General features: G+C 41.0%; 1 protein-coding gene across 1 annotated transcript; it reads right to left on the reverse strand.

Moving 5' to 3' along the window:
• Nucleotides 1-6,545: 6,545 nt before the first annotated feature.
• Nucleotides 6,546-23,972, reverse strand: lrrn3b (leucine rich repeat neuronal 3b). Its single transcript, XM_085138723.1, has 2 exons — nt 23,584-23,972; nt 6,546-11,458 (listed from the first exon to the last, which is right to left on the reverse strand). Exon 2 carries the CDS (start codon nt 11,053-11,055, stop codon nt 8,926-8,928), a length of 2,130 nt encoding a protein of 709 aa, XP_084994849.1. The 5' UTR covers nt 11,056-11,458; nt 23,584-23,972; the 3' UTR covers nt 6,546-8,925.
• Between the last annotated feature and the right edge of the window lie 207 nt (nt 23,973-24,179).

The raw sequence follows: 24,179 nt of genomic DNA on the forward strand, positions 1-24,179 counted from the left end.
TATAATTTGAGGCGCACGTGGTCGAGAAGCACCGCACAGTGCTTCAGCTGCAGGTGTTCTTCGGCTCAATGGTTCTCATGAGCCTCGACCCCCATCTAATAAAATCCACCCAACACTGCCGTCATTACATCAAAGAATAAGGCCACCAGTTATGATGGAAGACACACACACAAGCAGAATCACTTTATTTAGGCCATAGGCCCATACAACGTAACATTTATTTGGAGCTTAGCAAAGCCCTGTGGTGCAATAGTTTAATGAATTTTCGATTACAGACAGCAAGATTAAAGACATATAATGGATATAAGTAATACTAGTATTACATGGTGAGAGTAAGATGTTTCGCCCTTATGGGAGGTTTGTAATATAGTAATTAATCTAACTTTTTTTAAAACCCAATTTGGAGTATTTTATTTGCAGTTTTTGGAGATTAAGAAAATACACCCATTCTTACTAGCTCGATTAGATTACAACACCTGGTATGTTCACATTTATGATCAATTTAGCTGGATCAGAAGCTCTAGAACCACTTTCTGTATGAATTTGATAAAATATGGGAAAGAGGCTGGAAGCTTAATGTTTTCTGTTTGTGGTTCACTTGTAGTCTGAGTGCTGTCGACCAATCAGGCAGGTGTTTCCATGCGGGTAAACTGTCTGTTTGGAAAGAAAAAAGAGGTTTGGCATGTGCAGAAAAGCTGATAACCCTTGGCTATTGTCTGATAATGATTTTCAGTTTTTACTAGCTTAACTGAAATGTATTTGCACGTTTTACTGATCAGCAAATACAAATATGAATTTTTCGTTTTGTTTTTATTTAACCTTTCTTTAACCCAAATAATAACACTCTTGAGATTAAAAATCTATTTTACAAGAGTGTTCTGGCCAAGAAAGACAGCAGTATAATCATGAGTTGCATAAATTAGTAGCTCATACACACACACACAGACACACACACACACACCAAAATCAATACACCAGTTAAGTACAGGCAATAATAATAAAATAAAACACAGAAACAACCACAATTTCTCAAGTTCAGTGTCAATAAAGAATGAATACCTCAATAAGAGTAATTAATGGCAGAAATACAGGTGATAATATTCAAGAAAAACATTTGTAAATGCATCCAGGTCTTTTAAAACTGCCTTAAATTCATTACATGAAAGCAGTTATTTGGTTTGAATTAATGGCCTTATAAGAATATAGCAGTGTCTTGGGTCTACGGCATGACAAAGCAGACCGCCCAATCCAAGCATACAATGTACAGTGCTTCATAATACACAAACTGTATGTCTGTGTTTTTGTTGTTTCTCCTCCTACACTATCAGGAGTTGAACAACCAACCTTGTCACACGGGGACTTCTTTTGCTCCTGAAGGTTCTTATCTATATCTGATGTTATGATGTCATCTTGATGCCTAGCAGCTACCAATTTATCTTTATTGACTTCACAACAATAACATCTAATTTATACCCACAATACTTCCGTTTTGCATGACATATTATGACACTATCAGGTTGCCTGGTAACCACCTAGCAACAAGCTAAAATTTCCAGTTTTTTTGCCCTTGTGCGCCTAACACACTTCATGCAGGGATCCTATCATTTTAATTTCACAAAATAGCACAAAATCTGATTTATACAAGATATATTATAACATCATCATGTTGCCTGGTTGCATGGAGGCATGTTGCCTAAGTCAACATGTCATCAAGCGTTGCATCATTTTAATTAGTCAGCCATCAGTAAAAAAACGTCTAATAATACTATAGCGTGGGCATCTGCCAGTGACCAATTATCTACCTTAACTTAATTTCAAAATAAGAGCTGTTGTAGAACCCATGTATCATTAAACCTTGGGCTGTGCCAAGAAGAACTAAATTTGAGTCATTACAGCCCAGCACAGTAGATTCTAAATCTTTTTTAATCTCAACTTGCCTCTTATTTTTGCAGTTGTTGCTGTCATCCAGTGTTGGCACTTCACACAAATCAGCACAAGCACAACATCACAAAGCCAGCAATCTAAAAACAAAACTGTACTTTTATCCTGTTATTGTGTCTAAGCATCACTGATGCTTGCTTCCCCACCCCCCACCCCTCCCCGTTAAGCATTTTGTCACTATTGTATTGCTTTCCCCAGCTTTTCAGTAGGTTTTATGGTGCTGTGGATCCAAGGAGCTGATACTGTTTGCCATTAAAATGAATGTTTTCGATGTTTTGGACCATTATCCTTACTGTATTCATGAAAGGAAGCTCACCACATGTATTGTAAGTCAAATATGTTTTCATTTCAAGAAATAGTCTGATCTTCTCTTGACCTCCTTGGTCCTCCTATCTGACCTCTGACCACACTCACAATTCATAATAATGCATAAAAAGAATAGTATTTACTGACGAGATGAGCAGGTTGGGTAGTATCAGTAATTATTAGTAGTCCAGTCCTTTTAATATTATAATAGTGCAGGATTCAAGGATTACTTCTTTCCTTCACATTCTTGTACAATATAATACAGTGGGCAACAAAATCTTTATTTCCCTTATTATACTATACATTCCTTCTGATCCTTATAAACAGCTGAGGTTGTGTTGGTCCAGTCCAATTACACACCGCTCGTTAAGGGAAAATCCCTGCAGACACTACCAAAAGGAGGTGTGAAACTTTATGATGCATTTACCACTTATTACTCATTTTAACAGGCTGAATTGTGACAGGGTTTGGTTACTAGATGTGAGCGCAGCTGCTGCTGCTCCGCCTGGCCGTGATGGCTGAGGCTGTGGCTGAATATATGGTTATTGTTCCAAATTTGCACTTTGCGCTGCACTTCCATTTCTGCTGAGTCCTGTATATTTCTGTTTGAACCTGCACAGTCCTTCACTGGCAGACCTGTCGCCAGCAGACCACGGGAGCTCAGAAAAACACCAACGCTGACACAGAAAAGGATGCTTAATCCAAAGCACAGCTGTGACTTTATTCACAAAAAAATTGTTGTGTTTTTTAATTTATTTATTTTATTCTTATTATTAAAAAAAAAAAAAAAAGAACGGATATATGACGCACACAAAAGCTGAACCAATGAGATTTTATAACTCCCCATTATTTCCACCTCTTGGATGCTTTCCATGGTTAAGTGAAAAATGGTGACACTTATCCCACATGCTTTATCCGTTTCGTGGATGCATATTATCAGAGAGTGAACTGGTATTTATCCTGAAAAAATAAAAAAACTTTTTGGGGTATTCATTATTATTAAGCCACCAAAGTAATAGAAACTGGTCTACTCAACCTCAACTGTAACCAGTCATTATCCAACTCGTCTTCAAACCTACCAGTGGGGAACAAAATCTGCAGCAGACCTGTCTGCAGATGGAAGCCTTACATTAACAGGCTTGCAGAACAAACATTTCTTTTTTACGAGGTCTTTAACTGTAGCTGGCTTTCCCACCATTTCACAACTTCACCCTGATGTTCAGTAATGATTAATGTGGTCTAACTGGAATATCGATGCGTCTGCAGCACTAATCTAATGGGAGCGGTGGTGCATCTGTGCCACGAGGCTGACCGTGCTTGTTTAAAACCCCTGCATCTCCTGACATGTTTGCTTGTTAGGTACTTTGGGCCTCCCATTTTTTTCCTTCCTCCCCTAATTCGCAATACATAATTAATGTGAGCAAATGCATGCGAGTAACTTATTAGCCCCTGTATCGATCTGACAGGCACAGGTTCTGTGTCCACTTCATGGAGGTGAACAGTGAGACAAAGAGAGGCAGCGATCAATCAGGAGCCCAGGAAACGAATCAACTGTTTGAAAATGGGTCATCCAATTAGTTAGAAAGCTCTCTGTGGAGTCGTGTCATTCCTACATTCAGCTCAGGCGGATTCTTAACAGTAGCCCCAGGAAGACTTATGGTTGTGTATTTATCAATATGACACTTCACTTATGTTAAGAAACCTCCAATTTGCGTGGCCTTGTGAATTCTTTCCTGTGAGTCAGGAAACATCTAAAATTGAAGTAATTAATAATTACTGTGTTGTTGGGCATGCGTTTCTTAGTTTTCATGCAAGTGTAAATGTGTGCAAACAACCAGAGGATTAAAAAAAAGCACAACATTTGTTCGGTGGGACACACTGTGAGTGATGGACAGTTATGGAAACGTCGACAGGAAGAGGCCAGGCAGAGCCGAAATGCACTCACACAAATAGCTTTTGACTGCTCACCCGTTGACGAGTCGTACCAAATCTGCTTTGACACTGTGCGTCTACTTTTCAGGAAATACACAGCGGTGCATGATCAGAAGGACAATGCGTTGGACAAATCTAGGCTCACTGAAGATACGCGTGTAAAACCCATCGAAAAGCCTGTGAAGAGTTAAACAATTCACGCTGCTTAAAAGAAAATAATAATAATAATTTTAAAAAATCCATTAACAAAGACCTCCCTCCGCTCATGATATAGAAGCACTTTACCTGCCTCCAAAGGCAAATCCCTTTTTATTCAGACTTACAAGCAATCAGTGCGTTGTTATTGCAGTCCATAGGTCATCTGGTTGTTTCTCCAATGGCTGCCTATAAAGGCCTCTTAAAAGCAAGCAGTGGCATTAAATATAGCGTTAGCAGCAGGATTGTAAATGCATGTTGACATTTCACTTTTCATTGGAACGTGGTTGCCCGTAGCTACACCGACTGACCTATGTGGAAGTTTGTAACTTTAATAAGCTGATAATTCAAACGTATAAAAATGCCTGTAGCGCCGTGAACATTGTTTGCTTTCTGCAGCCTTTTGCTGTGTTATAGTTTTTTCTTTAATTTTATCTCGGACAGCGAGGGAATTCAATATTTAATTGTAGCTTTCAATATAGAAAAAAAAGCATTTATTCAGGCTGTTGTATGGATAAAACTGTTATGAATACAAACTATTTGGAGAATTATGGACTAAAAAGTGTTTAAATAGCACCTTCCTACATTCTCATTTTGGTGATGCTTCTATATGTACACTGTTGTAGTAGTAAGTGAGGATCAACAGGCTAACACTATAAAATGTAATCTGATAACATATAAGGAAAATCATCTTCTAGCCACTGACTTAAAAGTAGAATAAATAAATACACTATTGAACTTGTACCTCCCATTGGTGGTTTGCTGCATCAAATTTTAGACAGGCCGACAATGATCCTTACAAAATTAAAATGAATATGTAACCAGTAGGAACACCTATCCATAAGCCTTCACAGAGAATGCTTTAATATCTGCCATGGTGCAGATGGCTTTCTTTGAATAGAACAAGGTGGGTTTTAATATTTGAAATATTTGAAGATTCAGCGAGAAACATAATTTTTTCGTCCTCGCTGCGGATTAAATGGTGACGGCTCACTAGTTCTTTTCATGTGGGATTTAAGTTAAATCCACAGTTTTTTTTCTAATATGGCTTCTTTTGAATGTACAAATTCAGACAAAAGGAAAGAAGAAAGGGGAGGGGGAAGCTATCTCCCAAACTGTCGGCGGCTAGCGGAGGGGGATAAAACAAAGAGATCGTGGAAATGCATGAAATTGGGAGCGACAGCAGGAGAGATGAGTTTCCTGGTTACATTCAGTGTATTCACTCAACTACGACATATGTAATCACATCAGAAGGTGTAAAAACTATAATGAAAATTTTTTTAAAGGCAATAAGGCTAATGTCTCTGGGCTACTTTAATCTCAAAGAACATGTTTGGTCAGTGAACTCATTTAGTATTGCCTCTGACTGTCAGGACTGAACTGCAGCACTTCAGGTATGAGTGACTGGGTGATTCAGAGCTCAACTGTTTGTGCCTATAAGTGTTTTTGTTTTCTTCTGGAGTCCCTCTGTGTCAGCGAGTGACCTTGAATTGCTTTTCTTTATCTACGTAAGAACATAAGCATGTGACATTGAGCTCTGCCAAGCTTCATTTGTGCATCTGTGCTTGCAGAGACGCAGACCTAGTCTGACCTGAGCGATACCTGAGGAGCACGGCATGTCATATTTTAACTCCCTTTGTCTTTGACAGATGGCTCAGCTCTAAAAGCTTCTGTCCGTGGTGCTGAAGGCTGGCCTGATGTATGAGTGTTAGGCCCTGTTTGATAAATCCACCATGTCACTCTGCCTCTGACAGCCATTCATCATGCTTGGCTTTCTCATGTGAAATGTTCTATGTGCTGGATAATTCAGTAAGACAAATAAAATGTGAAGTTTCGACTCGGCTCCGTGCCACTCCACATGACTTTTTGGTATACTGTACTTTATCTCGGTGTCGTAGGGACGTTGTGTTCCCGTCTGAGCACGAGCTGCAGCAGCTGTAGCTGCAACACAGTGACTATATTCAGACCAGCTGAAGGACGAACATGTTCTTAATGAGGCGACTAATGAGTTCTGCTCTTTGTTGCTGGGTTTTTTTCTTCTTCTTTTTCTTCCCAGGGTCAGGACGACCACTCAGCCATTCAGCTGAAGTCCCTTGACTCATCCCCTGTGGTCTGACTCAAAAGACTTTTTTTCTTCTGTACCATTTTCTCATTATCAATACTCTGTAAAACATTCTTGCAGTTGAAATGTCATATAAAAGTCAAGGCACATTTCACTGTACACCATTACAAGATGATGCCATGCGTATATTTATTAAAGGGGATTTACTATGCTTTTTGTTATTGTTTGTCATCTTTCTAGTGTTGTCCAATCATGGGTGTGCCTTTTAAACAAGACCAAAGTTTAGAACAAAGAGGTTAATGTATGTCCAGGTAATTAGATCCCGATTTGGGATTTTTAAAACTGAGAGAGTAAAGATTCCGATATTCTGATGCATATAAACAAAGGCAAATTAACTAAGACTTAAAACAACAGTAAGGTTAAAAAGCAAAAATGTAAATGTGAGAATGTCATTATGCATGACAAATAACAATAAAATATAAGCAAAGTGGCTTCCGATATCAATACTAATATTTGGGGAAAAATCTGATATATCAGCAAATATTTAGTATCTTTCAGACAAACATAAAAAGATTTCCCTAACATTTGTTATGTGTAGTTATGTGTGAGTCAGCACTAAGATATTATGATAATGAGTTTTAAATATAAACTTGTTTTATTGTCAAACATGTAGTAGATTAGTCCGACTCTGCTTGGATCAGCTGCCTGTTGTGTTTGTGGTGTTCAAAGCACATTCAAAAACAGTTGCCAAAGGCAAAGTTGTGGCATGACCTGTGGTGGACCACACTGTGCAACATCAATAGCTGTAACATGGTTGAAGGGTGTTTCTCCCAGACTTTATCTATTTCTGTTTAATGTTTGTTTATGGTCAAATTACAAATGTCGATACCAATAAATCGGAAATAGCTAATATGGGCCGATAACATCGTCCTGGCAATAAATCACAGCCAAAAGTTCAGCCATCAGACTGCTTTTATACTCGGACAGTATTTTCTGCCTTTGCCTCTGTATGATCTCACTGACAGAGGATATTCTGAATATGGTTTATAAGGGGCAGCCATAAGAGGAAAGTTGGCTTAAAGGGGGAGGAAGGGCTCTATAAGGGCTTTTTTCAGGCAGCAGAGGTTGCACCAAGGCCCAATGTATAAATTAGGGGTTATTTATACACAAATAATCGTTATTTAGGACCGTAACTCGTGCAAAGTTATTCAAGTAGAGCCCAAAAAAAGAGATGAAAATGAAAATAACAGGTCCATTTTGCTGTTGTTATAAATATGAGAATAAAATGAGAGAAAGTAGGCAATTGTTTGTAAAAGAAACAATGACATTTATTTTTTTTTCTTAGCGCTTTTCTTAATTAGTCTGTTGTGCCCATTGATCACATATAATACAGGTAATATAAAAATGGCTTTTTAACTTGACACCCAAAGCAACAACAAAATGTTTTCTTAAAATATGTATGCTAAAAATACTGAGAAAGTATTTCCACTAAAAGTACTGGAGAATAGCTTGTGACTGCAATGATGACATGACTGTGTTTTGCTGTGGCTGATGAATTTCTTCAGTTTCCTCTCCGTTTACCTCACGTAGCTCTTGTTGTAGGCACTTACCAGGGCATTAACAAACCACCTCTTGAGGAGATAAAACATCACTCGTTTTAGTTTTAAACAACTCGATATATTTGTTTGAGTCCAGTGTTTTTGCCAGTCACCATTGCAATGAGAACTACAAAGCATAAACAGCCATTTGGCAAATATCCTCTCTAGATACCCATTTTGTTGCTGAATTTCATTAAGCTTAATGTGATGTTGTAATCAAAAGTAGTCTGCTCCTTGCCTTCATTTAAAACCCATTTAAATTGTTCACATACAGAGGATTTGTCATTACATCAACATAATAGAATATATAACAATATTTCCATGAAAAATCAAGAATCCGTTTTTAAATAGAAAAGGGGGGGTATATTTCATCAAAAGGCTTACACCATAGTCACTGTTATTTGTCTACTCTAATAAATCTCCCTTCCCATAATAGACAGGTGTTATTACTGTATCTCTAACTCGTCTATGGATGTTTGACAAAGCACAGACGGTATTGCTTGGGACCACACGGACAGTTCCACAACTCTGAACACATTTAACAGTCAATTACAAGAGAGCTGACCTTCAACACGTCCACTTACTTTTCTCTGCCTGCCTTTCTGTATGAATGGTACTGTAATCGAATTTTTTTTGCAGTAAATACCCCTTCCGGTTGATGTTAGCTTGGTTTGATGGTTACAAAGCCACCACTTCAACTAGGGTTGAAACTGGGATCGCATGTAGTCAATTTAAACCGTTCCATCCCCTTCCAGTAATAGTTCTCCCAGTGTATCTGAGCTGGGAACGGGCAATGGGTATGCCTTTGAAAACAGTATATCATCGTCCACCCCTGCCCAGTGGCCTTGTCCATTTGCTGTAGGTGTGTGGTGCTCTACAAAGCTGTGGTTCTTAAAAGGCATTGTCAGATACATTTATGACTGTGGCTTTCACTTCCACTCCACCTGGCAGTCCCTTACCCGTAACCCACAGCTTTGTAAAGAAAGATGAGTGCATACCGGGAGCTTCCACTGGTATCAGTGAAGCTTTAGAGTCCCATTTCCTTATATCCCCATAAAGGTGGTGGTTCCTCAGAGACACATAAATAAACAGGCAGGCCACTGAAATCACAGCCAGGAGCACACCAAAGACAGTGATTACTGCTGCATCCCATTTTTCTGTGTCCTTGGCTGCCAACTCTAATCCCTTAGTGGTGACAGTGACACATTTGGTGTCATGGTTGTAGTGGATGTTGCGGATATCCACACAGACTTTGTAGTGAGTGGCGGGGCTGAGATGGGTAAGGTTGTACACCTGGACATCTGAGGGAACCCTGGTGGTAAAAGCCATGGTGGGATGGTTGGCATCTGAAACAGTGTACCATTTAATGTTGGGAGCCAAAGTGCCAGGGCCAGCCTTCCATGAGACCAGAATGGAGTGTGTCTCCACTGATTTGACTTTAACATTCAGAGAACCATTGACAGGTTGGGGGAAATATCCGTTTACCTCTACAGAGACGGATTTAAGATCAGCCCCAACCAAATTATGGGCAACACAGGTGTAAACACCGGCTTCATTTTCTGTTATATCGTAGATGTCAAAGGTTCCCTCTGGGTGCATGTAGAACTTGTCAGATACGGTGTTAGGCAGGACCCTTGTGCCAGATGGGGTGATCCAGTAGATGTCCGGCTCTGGTTCGGCAAAAGCCCGACAATGAAGTGACACTGAGCACCCGCTCTGTGCTTTAATGTGCCCTGGCATGCTTTCGGGTGATATCAGTGGCAGGCAAATCTCCATCATCTCCCTGAAGTGCACCTGCCGGACATGCTGGCCCTCATACTCCGGAGGCTCTACGCAGTATAGTGAGTCAGGCTCCATGAAACGGATGTTGGTCTTGTTCATGTTCATCCAGCGGACTACGCAGTCGCAGCGGATTGGGTTACTGTGCATGCTTACCTCCCTCAGATTTGGAAGAGATTCGACAGTAATCCTGTGGAGGGCACTGAGAGCATTGCCGTTTAACATAAGGGTTTCCAGCCGTGGGAGTTTGTAGAAAGCATTAGGATGGATATAAGAGAGTTTAGGATTGTTGGTTGCTTCGATTTTGGTCAGCTCAGGGAGGTTATTGAGGGCAAAGCTGTCAATGGAAACTAGCTCTGGCATGCTGTTAATCCCTAGTTCTTTCAAATGAAGCAAATCCACAAAGTCCCCTCTTTGTATTCTAGTAATGGGGTTTTTATTTAGATCCAAAAACTTAAGATTCTTGACATTTCTCAGGGCAGAGTGAGGAACCTCGGGAAAAATATTATCATAGAAAGAGATGCTCTCCAAGTTATCAAGACCAGCCAGTGAATCATCAGGAAGCTGGGACAGGTTCATTCTGGTAAGAACAAGACTGCGGAGGTTACTTAGAGGTTTGAAGTTCATGTTATCAATAGAAAGAACTGGATTTTCACCAATCATTAGGATCTCCAGATTTGGCAAAGGTTCAAACCACTCTCTTTTAATGACACTCAGCTTGTTAGAATTGAGATGGAGTCGCACAAGGTTGCTTAGACCCTGGAAAGCCAGCGGAGCGATAGAAGAGATGAGATTGTGATTCATGTAGAGCTCCTGAAGGTTTGCCACTTCTGACAGGCATTGCTCAGGAAGCTCTCGTATCCAGTTCTCTTCTAAGTGAAGGGCGAGGAGCTGAGTAAGATTCCCAAGGTGGACGTTGCTGATCGAGGATAAGTTGTTTTGCGATAAATCAATCTCTGTGATATTGGGCATGTAATCCAAAGGTCTGTCAATCCTCTCGACGTTGTTTGTTTGCAGTAACAGTACTTGCGTGCCCACTGGTAATTTTTCTGGCAGGCTAAAGAGTCCCAAATCATTGCAGTCAACTGTCTGCGCCTCCATGTAGACAGAAGTAGGGGAAAACCAGGGTCTAATCTCACACACACAAAGCTTTGGGCAATCAGGCCTCAGCTCAGTGGCTACAACAAAAGAGGCCATGGCCAAGCCAACAAAGAGATGATCCACAAATGACAAGTCCTTCATATTGGACCGATTTCCTCCAGTCAGAAATTGGTCCTTGTAGATTGATTGGTCTCAGCTATTATCTTCACAAATAATTACTCATTTGTTGCAGCCGCTGTGGCAACTGACTCATCAGCCCTGCTGCAACTGCCACAGGGCTCCCTAGTGTTTTATTGTCTTCCTATGTAGATGCCCTTGATGCACTCAATGATGGTGTCAGGGTTTGAGGCCAAGGGTGCAATCAGGCGAGCCAAAAATAGGTGGGAGGCGGAAAAAAAAAATGCCTGGACCAATATTACACCTCAAAAGACTTATATTAATAACCTTTATAGGTATCCATAAAACGTCTTCTCTCTTTAAAGATAACCGTCCTCACTGATTGTCTTTACTAGCTTCCAGAATCCACAGCCCAGTCCATTCCTACCTGCGTAAAACAAACAAGACAGAGAGAAACATGTGAGTATTACCAGATAATGGGCATGGTCAGAGAATGCCATGAGAAAAAGGTTTGGACATATTGACATTTGTTATAGGCACACTGATGCATGTTGACATTTATACACGTTCCCTTCAAGACGTAGAACAATGGATTTATATCTGCTTGACCTTCTACACTTCACTCTGAGGATGTACCACATGTACCACTACTATATAGCACTAAATCTTGATGCTAGCAGTATGAGTCTATTATTGGTTAAAGAGAAGGCTTCATTAAGATTCTTAAATTGCAGACATCCTAGGGCTTAAGCGTTACCCTTTAGGGCAAGCTACCTCAAAGACACTAGAATGTGGCAGTCACTATAGCAACAAGTAAATGGGCAGCCAGTAATACACAATGGAGTGAGACGGTTAGGCTGTAAATGCAAACTAAACAGCTGACCTAGATGCAGTTTGCACCTGTTTGTTAGGAGACGCAACAACCGACCGCCATGAAAATTAAAATGCATTAACGTGTTGACGTAATTAATCTTTTTAGCAATCAGCACATCTGTATGCTAATAGGATTTAGCATTTCTGGAAAAACAGGTCATGCAGTTTACCAATGGACACAGATTACTAAAAGGTGCCTGAAGTGAAGAAAATAAGTGATTATTATGGTATTGTCTTGAACATGGATATTTGAATAATGGATAAAATAGTTACAGATCGAAGATCATCAGCTAAATCTATGTTCTTTTTCATTTAAAAATTTGAGGATGATCACAGTCATTTAGGTCGGTGATGAGTGTCACGATTGTTTAGTAGTTTTATGTAATATCTGTGGTCTTACTGAACTGAAAAAATGCATTTCATCTACGTTTCATTGTCATTCGTCATCTATAAGTACATAAATGAACAGGGTTGTAATAAAGGAAATGGATGCACTGAAAAGAAAAACAATAACATCATTACCAAACACGGCATGGCACAATAAGTGTTTTCATTTTGATAATGCTGTCTGAATAATAAATTGAAGCAAATATTATAAATTAAAATTAAAATTCAATTATCTACCCAGTGCAGTTAGCTTTGTCTAAATTGTCTGCCTTTATTCACCCTTTCATTACACTTCATACAAGACATTTTAAGGTCATGTACTCTCATGGGCTCAACAGGAACTATAAAATGCAGTACAGTACTGTTAGCAGAAAGTGGTGCACACTTCTCTGACATTTCCATTTTATTCTGGGATTTTTTTTAGGCTAGTAAATTATCCATTAATTTCTCTGAGACATTTAAATTAAAGGCAATGGATAAAATCCATTGCACTGATTTTAGACAGAGTCTGATTTGAGTGAAAGTTCAAGGCTATTGTGCATATTTTACTTCATTTGTAGGTCAACATATTTGCTCTCAGGGTTTTTTTTAACTGTTAAAAACGCATATGTTTGTGCCGCTGACTATTTCTAAAGAGTGATACGGTATTTACAAATGTTCCTAAAATGGAATTCTGGGAAATGTAGGCAGATTTTGGTCGTTTCAAAGCGAAAGGCAAACAATTTCACCTGTAACAATATTTGGCCTTTGTAAGCTTGTTCAATATTCTTATGTAACAAAGACTATTGTATGATTATTTCCATTTATAAGCATTGTAGATATATAACTACCCATATGGAAAAGATATATATAAATCTTATAAAGTTTGTATCTGTCTTGTGTGAAGCTTGTATGAAAAGCATACAAGAGTGAAAACAGATATAAGAGCCCTTGAAAAATTATATAAATGAAACTTGTATGTTTTTGATACTTCGTAAAACAATATATGAAAGTAATGAGAAAGTGGCCACATATAAGCCTTATATGATTCACTATATGAAGCAAGCTAAAGCTGATGCAAGTCTAAGTTTTTTCTATTTCTTTTCCATATGGGTATAGCTTAGATGCTTCCTCCTTCATGTGACTCACACAGCTTTTTTATCTACTGTCTCTCGCACCGTCGTATGATTAGTGTCTCCATCACATCCTGACGTGGCAGAAGCTCCACAGTTGAAGTGTATGTAATTTGTCATATGTGACTGCCTCTTACTGAACAGATGGGTTTGATGGTGCTTGTGATATTTTGGGGTCTATGAGATCAGGCGCCACATCATGAGAAAAGTCAGAAGAGACCGCGGATGAAATAGAAAGAATCAAGAGGAGAACTGTGACGGTGGCTGGAAAGTGAAAACAAGGGAAGAGAAATGATTTCATTTCATCACCTTCGCTGTTTCCACCTCGGTGGCCACGGGGGAGATGTGGTGGTGGTGGGTGAAATAAATAAATAAATAAATAAATGAATAAGAACTTCTGAAGGAAGCAGAAATGCTGGAGTTTGCCCGCTGGTAGAGCCAAGCCCAGGGTTCATTCCTCAACCTGTGTGCCATCACTGGCTAGAGCGTGGTTTGGTTCAGGAAGGCAGACAGTAAGGTTGTGAAAGAGGGAGGAGGTGGGGATGGTGGTGTGTGTGGGGGGAAAAGGGGGGTATTATTTTTCAAAAGCACCTGGCACTTTAATAAGCTTCTACACCCAGAGAATTCTGATAAACAGGACTTAGCCTCTCTCCCTCAGCACCGGCTCTCCATCGTGGGCTATGCAGTTGATCCATATCCTGGAAGCACAGGACAGACTTTGTAATACAGCCTACCGCATTTAGTTCTCACCTCTGCTCGCCCCGGCTTTTTCTCCTTAGTAATCACAATTACCAGCAGCATAATGTGGTCAGGTTAACTGTTATGGCTTAGCTTTATTGTGAATTCACTGCAGGTGGTTCCAAGACGGGCTGCTGTTATTTGTTTTACCAGCTAGTTACGTCAGAGGGAACACTCTCGGACTAATTAATGTTTCAATCAATATTTCCCGCTAAGGGAACTGGTGTGCTGTAAGACACAGCACTGCCCTATTTTCACAGCACACTGCTTCTCCATTAGATTCTGGCGAGGATGGATGTGAGGACGACATCGTGGACACTAAAGAGGTTTTGGAAATAGGGACAGATTGAGAGAGGGATTTCATTTGGTTTGGCGGACGCTAATGCTTGCTTTTCCATCAAAAATCAAGGACTGGATTAGGAAGGCTTTACAGGACAATGTGCATGATGATGAGGCCAGCAAGAAGAACATATTTCCCTGCTGATTAATGAGGATGAAATTCTATTAATGATAATCCAACATGTGGTTCAGAAAAATGCAGATCTTAGATATGGTCGTGGCCAACAGTGTGTGTCTTGCAGAAAACGGACAAACGGAAGATGTTACAACAGTAAAGCTTTCAACGACAGAGCCTCAATTGAAATGCTCTTTGAGGAATATCCAAATAGCTCCCAGTGAATACAAGCAGTATTTTTGCTTGAAATGCCCATCCCTAATAGAGTTTCAATACGCTTAAGGTTGGAATATTGTCCCATACTTGCATTATTTTAAGTGCACTATCCTAATCATCTACAGGCAGTTGATCACATAAATTGGTATCGTGCGACTGAATAATGCGGAGCCCAATGAACAGGCAGTCTATATTCTGAAGGCCTTGCACCATGACTACCACTTGTACAAACCTATTAGTAAAAATCCAGTCAAGTTACCGAACCACATCCCCACACACAGACACACACAGCTACTATACAGAGCTAATTCCCACAGTCCACTGCTCAGTTGCTGGTAATTGAGGCAGAGCCTGAGTGGAGGGAGAACGGAAAGAAGAGATCTGGAGGACAAAGTGACTTGCCAGAGGAGAAACGTCTTCGTTTCTGTTGTGGCATTGAGCTATTAACCACTACTGACCCTTGTAATGCTGTCGTTGCAAGAAATATTAATCTTAGCTTGATCCAGTCAAATTCTGGTCAAAGACGGAAAAAAGTAGAAAGAAACAAGAAAAAACATTACGTAACTGCTGGACATAGAGAAATGTGCTTAATATGGCTGGGGTAAATTGAATTCAAAGATGGATGCTGGTAATCTGTGTGTGGAAAAGCTTTACTAAATCCTGAGTACTGAGGTACAAAATCAACACCTTAGAACAGAACACGGAAAGCTTGTAATGGGATCTCCAGCAACCTAATGTCTACCTGCGCTAACGCATTAAGCCAAAGCTTTGACATTTGTTCAGGGGACCTTTTATAGGTCAGGCTAAGGTGTTCACTCATGGAGCACAAGTTCCAAGGTGTCAGAGGAGAAAGAGAGTGGTGGGCGAGCAGCTCCATTACAGTGGGAGGCTGGCAGTGTAGCCCATGGGCTTTCCACTTTCAGAATTGTTAATCCTGGCTGGGAGTATCGCAGCAAAACAAGCTGCTTGTATCTGCCTCGTTTCAAGACTGCCTTAGCTGGGTGAAATACGGGTTTGTTTACCACCACTGGGTTTCATTACCAACACTGCTCTCCATCTCCTAGGTGAAAGCCTGAAGAGACACTGACACGTTATAATCTTATAACAGTTAAATGAAAGATCTGATACCTATTAACAGGCTGAGCTTGTGTGGTTAAACATTATCGCCCAATTTGGGGTTTTACTTCAATCCGTCTGAGGTACGCAAGTCCAAAATTCAGTCTCTGTTTAGCTCTTTTGCGTTCAAGCACAAAAATCAAGAGAAACTAAATCCGCCGATATATTCACCAGGCAGAACTTTGACTGTCTGCTGTTTGATGCTGGGCTGATAACGTGCTGCGGGAAACAGCTGCCTGCTGCAGCTGAAATATACGCTATGACCTGTAAGATGCTCTGCTGCGCTAAAGACAGCTGCAGAGTCAGGTGGTTTGTTATTTGTGGGTTTGTCACTACACGAGATGGTCTTGAAATTTAACACAGCCATTCCGTTGATGCTTCTTAGTAGCCAAAGGTTTCGATATATCTGCAAATTAATGAATGCAGTACTTTTAGAAACTGTGTACCACATAAATTTGTATGCCATCATTTTAATACCAATAATATTACTACTACTATAATACCACTATACTATAATAACTATACTTAATTAATTACTATAGTTAATAATAATATGAACAGACTGGTAAGCCAAACTGTGAGGTTACACAAAAACAAATTTGATTAACATTGTGTAATTTAGTAAGAATTAAGTAAAAGAAAAGATTTGACTTATATAGGATTTTTAAGACTGATCCATATACTGATAGCTGGTGATTTTAAAAATCCAATGTATCGGGTGATATTTTTTCTTTCAGACACTTGAAACATAAACCGATTTCCCTAACATTTATTATGTGTACTGAATCCTTACAAATACCAGCAATATCTGCAAATAATGTATCCGTGTATCCACCACAGGGAACTATTATCAGTCAGACCCGCTGATATATTGGTCAGCCTCTAATAAAAACTTAACATAATGACATAATAAGTACAGAATATGATAAAAACAAGCAAGACACACAAACAGTGATTTAAAAAAGAATTTAAAAAAAGACTTCACACAAACATACATACAGCTCTAAAAAAAATGTGTTTTTAGAATCTTTTCATAGGACGTCAATGAATCAGCCTTATCTCCTCAGGCAGGTTGCTCCCAAACATGCTTCATGCTTCAGGTATGCCATGATTTATTTTGATATATATATATATATATATATATATATATATATATATATATACAAACATATACATATATATATATATATATATATATATATATATATATATATATATGTTTGTGTATATATATATATATATATATATATATATATATACACACATATATATTTTATCACTGGTTTCCACATCACCTCAGTGTAAATGTTTTTTGCAATGTGCACTTTTTCACCTCCGCATCTCATTTGCACATGTTTGACAAGAACACAAATTCTGTGTAGGCGCCTAAGATGCTTTTATTTAGCAGAGTTATTGCATCATCACTTAGAGTAAGGAGCTTCTGTAGTTATTGACATATTCCAATAAAGATGCTGTTCAGAAATGACAGCGTGATTGCGTCACCTTTATGAACCGCTATGGCTTTAGACCTTGTTATCCGCACATTTCACTCTTAATTAGAATGACCTTTGACACAATTGAAAGCCTTCGAATCTCTCCTCATTAAAATGCTGCACATTTACGCTGACATGTTGCTGCCCTGTTTTTTTTTTTGCTTTTTGTTTTTTAAACATGAATCTGATTCTGTAATTTAGAGATTATTTTATATGTTTTATAGTGTTTAGAGAGTTCCCGTAATCTGCAAATGGCACCGGGCGAATTAGGACGAGGCTTCGGTTAAGAGGTTCACGCGCTGTCAAGGTGAAAAGCTTTTTCATTCACATCTTGGCAACACCTCGCTTACTTTCCCACCAGACCATCTACATTATCCTAACACTGTGGCTGCACAGGATAGTAATGGCACAAATACAGTTTGATTAGAGACCAGTGAGATATGACCACTTGAAATTAATGAGTATGCACAGGAGGGCCAGAAAGCAGTGGTCCAAGTGGCTCTGCGGCGCTAATTCAGGAAACCCTGACTCAAGTCGTCGGGCGGCCAAGCGGCCGGGCAGAACTGTTTGTTTTATTCTGTTTATTGAAATGAGTTATTATAAATCCTCCCGCTCGGTTCACGGGGCTTGGATGGGATTTAGCGAAGCGGGGAAACAGAGGTGATTGCTTTGTCACAGGTTGGGTGCTCATCAGTGCCCTGTGTGGAGACAAGTTCACCTAAGAAAGAAAATGCAATCATTTATTACACAAAACACAAGTTCTGCATGCAACGGCAGGAATGGCCGAAAACAAGGAGAAAAATTTGTGAGATCAAGACGCAAGTTTTTTTCTTTTCGTGGGAAGCATATTGGCCCTCGGGGAGATGATTATGAGGCCTGCATGGTTTAAGTGGTAACAAGGCAGTATTGCATTTGCTGAGAGGTAGACATTAAACTCACTGTGGTAAAACTGGGTGGAAGACATAAAGGTCAGATGTAAGTGGAAAGTAGGGCGCAGTCGAATTGCCTCCTCTTTCAGGAGAATAGCCTGTGTATTGTAGAAACGGTTCACTGGGAATTTTGATCCACTGGTAATAAGCCTTGCGAGGCTTTCTTCACCCATCACCCTCTCCTCAGCTCGGGCTCTTTTCTTTCTCTATTCACTCTGTCATTCCCTTTTTCTCATGATAATACAAGCCAAATATCTCTTTTTATAAACCTGCTCTTCTCGCATTTTTCTCTGCTCGTCCTTATTGAGAAATTTTTCTCCTTATGTTGTCTGTTTGCATCATCATCTGCCCAGCCATTGGGCTGTGGAGAATGACAGCATGTCATCGTGTCTCACTATATATTTCTATGCCTATCCTGCATAGTGTCTGCTTTTGGCCTAATTGCCTTCCCAAGACTCTTCACCCCTGCCATTATATGTCTTGTGCATGTCTTACCATATGGCTCCTATTTTCTAATTACCAACTGCAATGTGAGGGGTAACACTTGATTGAACTTTTGTAAAGATGTTGTACATTTTGTAAATTTGGTTTGTAAAATATCTATGAAAAATTTAGTGGATGCTTACTGGCTTCTGGATTCTTACTAGCCATCAGCTAAATCCAATCAAACGACTGGATTAGGTTTAGGAAATGATCATGATTTCAGTTAAAATATGACAAGATGGATGTGAGAGCACTCTCAAAGTGCATTTTGGAGCCACCAATAAAAGACCGTGTACACATTTCTGGTATGCCAGCAACTGAATGGCAGCATTTGACTCCAGGGGAATGAGATACTACTACCGAATTCCTAAATATCTTTTACCACAGAACTTAATGGCATAAATAATAAGTTAGAAAATTACCGATGATGATTAAATAGCTTGACTTTGTGTAAGATGACTACTAAAGTTTCATTAACTGTAATTTTATTATTTACTGAGGGCAGTATTTCTCAAGTGTCACCCACATGAGTGATAAATATATTAGCGATGGGTTAAGACTAAGGTTGTTGTTTTATGTGCTTAATACATGCAGCCACTTTGCATTATTGGAAAGCTATAGTTTATCCATCCACTGCTGCTCTACTTTATAAACACAACTGATCAAGATGTGTTTCTTTTCAGAGATGCAGCACTTGGACCTGTGGTGAACATGCAGCACGGTCATGTTGCAATCACAACGAGTCTGATATACATTCTGGTTAAGCCTCATATTGGGTGGAGGCCTTCAGAAGGCTTAACTGTCCCTCCTTCTGCCCTTCACCTCATTGATTTACTATTATACTTTCTCCAAGGCAAGAGAGAGTCCATTAAAGAGAACCTTGTATGTGTGTATGCATAATGAAGCTTCCTGTACTTATATGTATGTGTACGTGTGTGCATCCATGGGGGAGCAGATGGAAACCTTTCCCCTTACATCTGCACTTGAATAGCCATGAATCAGTGGCAAGTCGACTCTTAATGTAGAATCAATGTTCCAAATTAACCACAGGACCCCCTATCGCTGGTTTTTCAGCTCTTTTCTGGAGAAGACATGCCCTTGGGCTGAGTGAGGGAGAACACACACACACACACACACACACACAAGGTGGACTATTGAACACTATATAACGCACCCACCTGCCTCGCGCATGCACACAGCGGACAGGAACACATGCAAATACATGAGAAGAAGAGATCAGTGCATTTGCCGGCACGTAACGTAGCAGACTGTGGCCTCCGTGAAAAAAAAAGAGAACCCAAACACGCAGGGGCTCATTCGCATAATGCATGCAGAACGTGCCACACGGTGAAAAAGCACAGCTAGGTCCCCTTGTCTAATTCGCATAGTGCTGCATCTATTAAAATTAAGCCAAGGTATCCAGCTTAAGGCTGCCGCTGATAAGGTCAAAGGCGTAGCGAACATTCCAACACTCATTTCTCCCCAAACATAATCGCACTCACTCTTGACAAAAATCTGCATAATGTTCCATGTATAGCTGCTAGCTAGAATGAAAGAGGAAGGTGTGGGGTGGGGTGGAGGGGGAAGGCAGGGGAAATGGAGCCAGCGGCATATCCCTCAAAGTCAGAGCCAAATTGAATCTGCAGGTGCAAATGTGGCATGCGAGCTCCCTCTAAGATGCGCACCTATCTATATTTATATGAATAATATATGGCTGGTCAAGGGGCCACAAGCCTGCAGAGAATAGGTTCCCACAGAAGATGGAATCAATCATTATATGCCACTGAAATGCATTTATCGCTGGCTTGGGCCTCTTTATTATGATTTCATGGGGTTTGATATGGGCTTTCTCTTTTCTGTTTTCATTCTCAGCTACTCTTTCTTCGCCTAAAAAGACCAAAGACGGGGTTCTTTCAAAAGGCTCTGTGTCTGCGGGCAGATATTCTCTGTATACATGCTCATTTCGGCACATACGTTCACGCGGCCAACTGAGCATGTGTGCTTGTGTTTCCGTGCATCGGTCACGGCAGCTCGACAACAGTTCAGCTGGGTTTGTTCTCGGGATGCAGCATCACTACCATTTCCGTCAGCACACTAAGGGCCTATACGTATCAGTCAGAATGCAGAGCAGATGGACCGCACAGCAGTGGCCCTTCAGATGTCCTCCTTCGTCTCTGCTCGCGTTTTAAACTGCAATATGGTCATATGTCGCTAACGTGTACCGCTCTGATGTGAGTCTGCCGAAGAGCAGCTTAATTAGCGGTTAGCAGCTTTGATTTTTATTGTGAGCATCAGTCCTAGATTCTCACAGGCCTGGCATTTTGCTGTTAACACACGGTCTGGTTTTGAGTGCACCTTTTTTTTTTTTTTTTGGTAAAGCCGTGCTCTGGCACTCCTAAATCCTTAAATCCACTCCCACCAGAAATGTGCCCAAGCTAAGTACCAAAAAGTCCAAATCCAAGAAGTAAATGTCAGTGGATACAAAGGAAGTGTCACATCCTGTTTTGACCTTTGATACGGACTGAAAATGGTAAAATGTCATGGATGTTTCCGTCGTGGCATGTTTTGATCCACAGCTCTTTTTTCTTTGTTTATTTCAAGTCCACCCACTGGCTCCGAAACAAACATGCACACCATTCTCTTCCCCACTGTTCCTTTTTGCCCTCTGCCTCTGCTTATTCCATTTTAACGGGTGCCTGTGTTTGTTTGGGAATGGAGATGCTACCAGAGAGCCTATGCTTGGCTGCACGGGCTGATCCCCCGCAGCCGTCTTGTGAATATGTTTACATGGATTTCACTGAGGAGCCCCCTGATGGATACTTCTGCATCTTGTTATCGCCATCAAAGAAAAAAAAAAAAAAAAAGGATGAACTTGATTGTGATGGCACTTACACTTGGAGCTTTCTGAACTCCATTTCAAACCAATAGTAGCATTTGGCACCCACACATAATTCTCACCTCGCTGCAACCTGCTGCCCTCTGACTATAGAGAAAAATTAACATGGAACACCCACACCGTGCTGCTGATCATGCTCTCAAAGCCTCCACAAGGCCACTGCAGGCACAATACCTTTCCCACCCCACCTCTGCTTCTCACGCAGATCAATAGGCAATTCACAAAGCCACACAATTTAAGCGTATGACTTGTTGGTGGACATGTAATATTGATTTGTTTTGAACAAGTGTGCCTAAATTAATGAAGAAAACCAATACGGGTTTGTTTTAATGCTTTTGTTACTACTTGGGGGGAGAAACTGCAAAGTGGCTGCCATGTTAGGAGTCTATACTTGATTTTGAGCTTCACAAAGTTTGCGGCTCTATCTTGCATCACATTAAATCTCAGCTGCCACTGCTCGCTCACTTGATAAATATGTTGCGGGGATTGCTTGTCAAACGCTGGTGGTCGAATGCTATAATACAGGCTTTGCGGGTAGCCAGCCACATAATTCAAGTGTGAAGGGCTGAGGTTTTCTCAGTGTGGCATGGTGTCGGATGTGAGGGCACGATGGCTCTCGTGTGGCATTTCATTGTGTGGTTCACATGGAGCAGCTGTTTTGGGTGAGTCATTCGCACTGTGGAGGCCAAAATCTATTGTATCCATCACTTGGAACAAGCAAACGGACACACAAACACACACATGTGTGTGCGCACACAGAACACGTTTGAACAGAAGATTACAGCAATCAGAATTGGATAGCCTGCTTTGGTAAAAATCCACATTTGTCATTATCGGCCATTATCTGTTTATCCAAATTATTCAGGAATAATAGATCTGCTGTGTGGAATACATTTTGGACAGAGAGGAGAGGCTGTGAGGGGCAGAATTTTGAGGTGGTGGTGGTGGTGGTGGGGGGGGGGGGGGTGTTAGAGAAAGACGCCCCAATGCAGTTAAGGGATTACTGAATGCCACCCTCTCTTTCTCCAGCCAGATCCCTGGATGTGTGGGTGTACAGGCACAAGCAGGTGAAGGGATGATGATGGTGATGGTGAATGCGCAAGAAGGTGCTTTCCGGTAGATGCGTTAATCACAAAGTAAAAGCCCTGATTCCGGTGTATGGCACAGCCGCGGAGGAAGCAATCAGCCTTTGAGGAGCGTGGGGTTTGAAAAATAAAGCCAGTGGACGTGTACTCTCGTGGCATGTGTGGGTATCGACTTCTATGTTTGCAACAGGAAGGTTTAACAGAGAGGGGGAGAGTGAGGGGAGGAGGAGGGGGGGGGGCATTCTGTGGGTTTCTTAGAGACGTGTCTGGTGTGTGCTCACTAAGCAGCACCCGAGGACATGAAGCTGCCAGCCAATCACTCCATCCACCAACACACAAACATAGAAGCGTACCCGCACGCACACACACACACACAACCACGGGGGCTTGTCTTTTTCTTGTCTTTAACTGATTTTCCTTCTTAATCCAAACACAGCCAAAATACGGTCCGGTTAAAAGGCGCATCCTGCATAGTTGCGCAAAAGCGCGTCCCTACATCCAAACAGGGAGGTTCGAGGCCAGTCACAAGATTCGTTATCCAGTAGTATTTGTCCCTAATTTCTGCAATCGGCACATGAGTGACTGTTTTGACATTTAGGAAGCAACCTGATGTGTATTTTTCCTCTGTGTGTGCGACAAAAAACACAGGAATCGCTCAATTTCGTTCGTGTTTTTTTTTCGTGAACTTGTGAGCCGTTGCGCAGACGCAATTGCGCGACACGGACGAAAACGACAAATATAAATTAGAGCAGCAAACAGAGTAAACTTACCGGGTTTCATCACCCTCGGATACAAAGCAGTTTTGTGTCTGTATTCCCATCAAGTGCGCCCCTCCGATGACGGGAGAGAGCCCCAGCGCGCAACATAAAGCCAGTCAACAATGTGTGGTCTTCTTGTTCTCACGCAGCTGATGAGGAATCAGTTGTGGTCTCTATTCCTCGGGAAAACGCACGGGTTTCTGCATGAGGCGAAACGGCAAAGTCCAAAAGCAGTGTGGCGAAGGAACGGAGAAAGATTCGTGGGATCCTCGTGCCCTTCCCTTCCTTCCCTTCCCTTCGTCTTAACAGCGGCTGTTACGAACGCATCTCTCCCTCTCGATCAAGTGTCAGGCGGACCACATAGATGCGCCGCCGTCTCCTCGGCAGTCATTAATATTAGAACAAACCCCCGACTCTCCAGAGAGGAGCCAATAGCGTCAGAGAAGCAGGCGAGGTGCGCGCAGCATCCCTGCTCTGGTTGGCCGAGAGCCGCCGTCAGTCATCTCCCAGAAGCCTGTTCTCGTCTCTGTCTTTTTCTGTTAGAGGTGAAGCACGCTGCAAAAAATATCCAAATTAACGAGGCACGCAGGCCAGCGATGAGAGCTGAA

The sequence above is a fragment of the Neolamprologus multifasciatus genome, chromosome 17 (assembly GCF_963576455.1).
Source record: "Neolamprologus multifasciatus chromosome 17, fNeoMul1.2, whole genome shotgun sequence".
NCBI lineage: Eukaryota > Metazoa > Chordata > Actinopteri > Cichliformes > Cichlidae > Neolamprologus > Neolamprologus multifasciatus.

Excerpts from the sequence above, each read along its gene's own strand:
- lrrn3b (XM_085138723.1), bottom strand. The coding sequence starts at position 11,055 with ATGAAGGACTTGTCATTTGTGGATCATCTCTTTGTTGGCTTGGCCATG.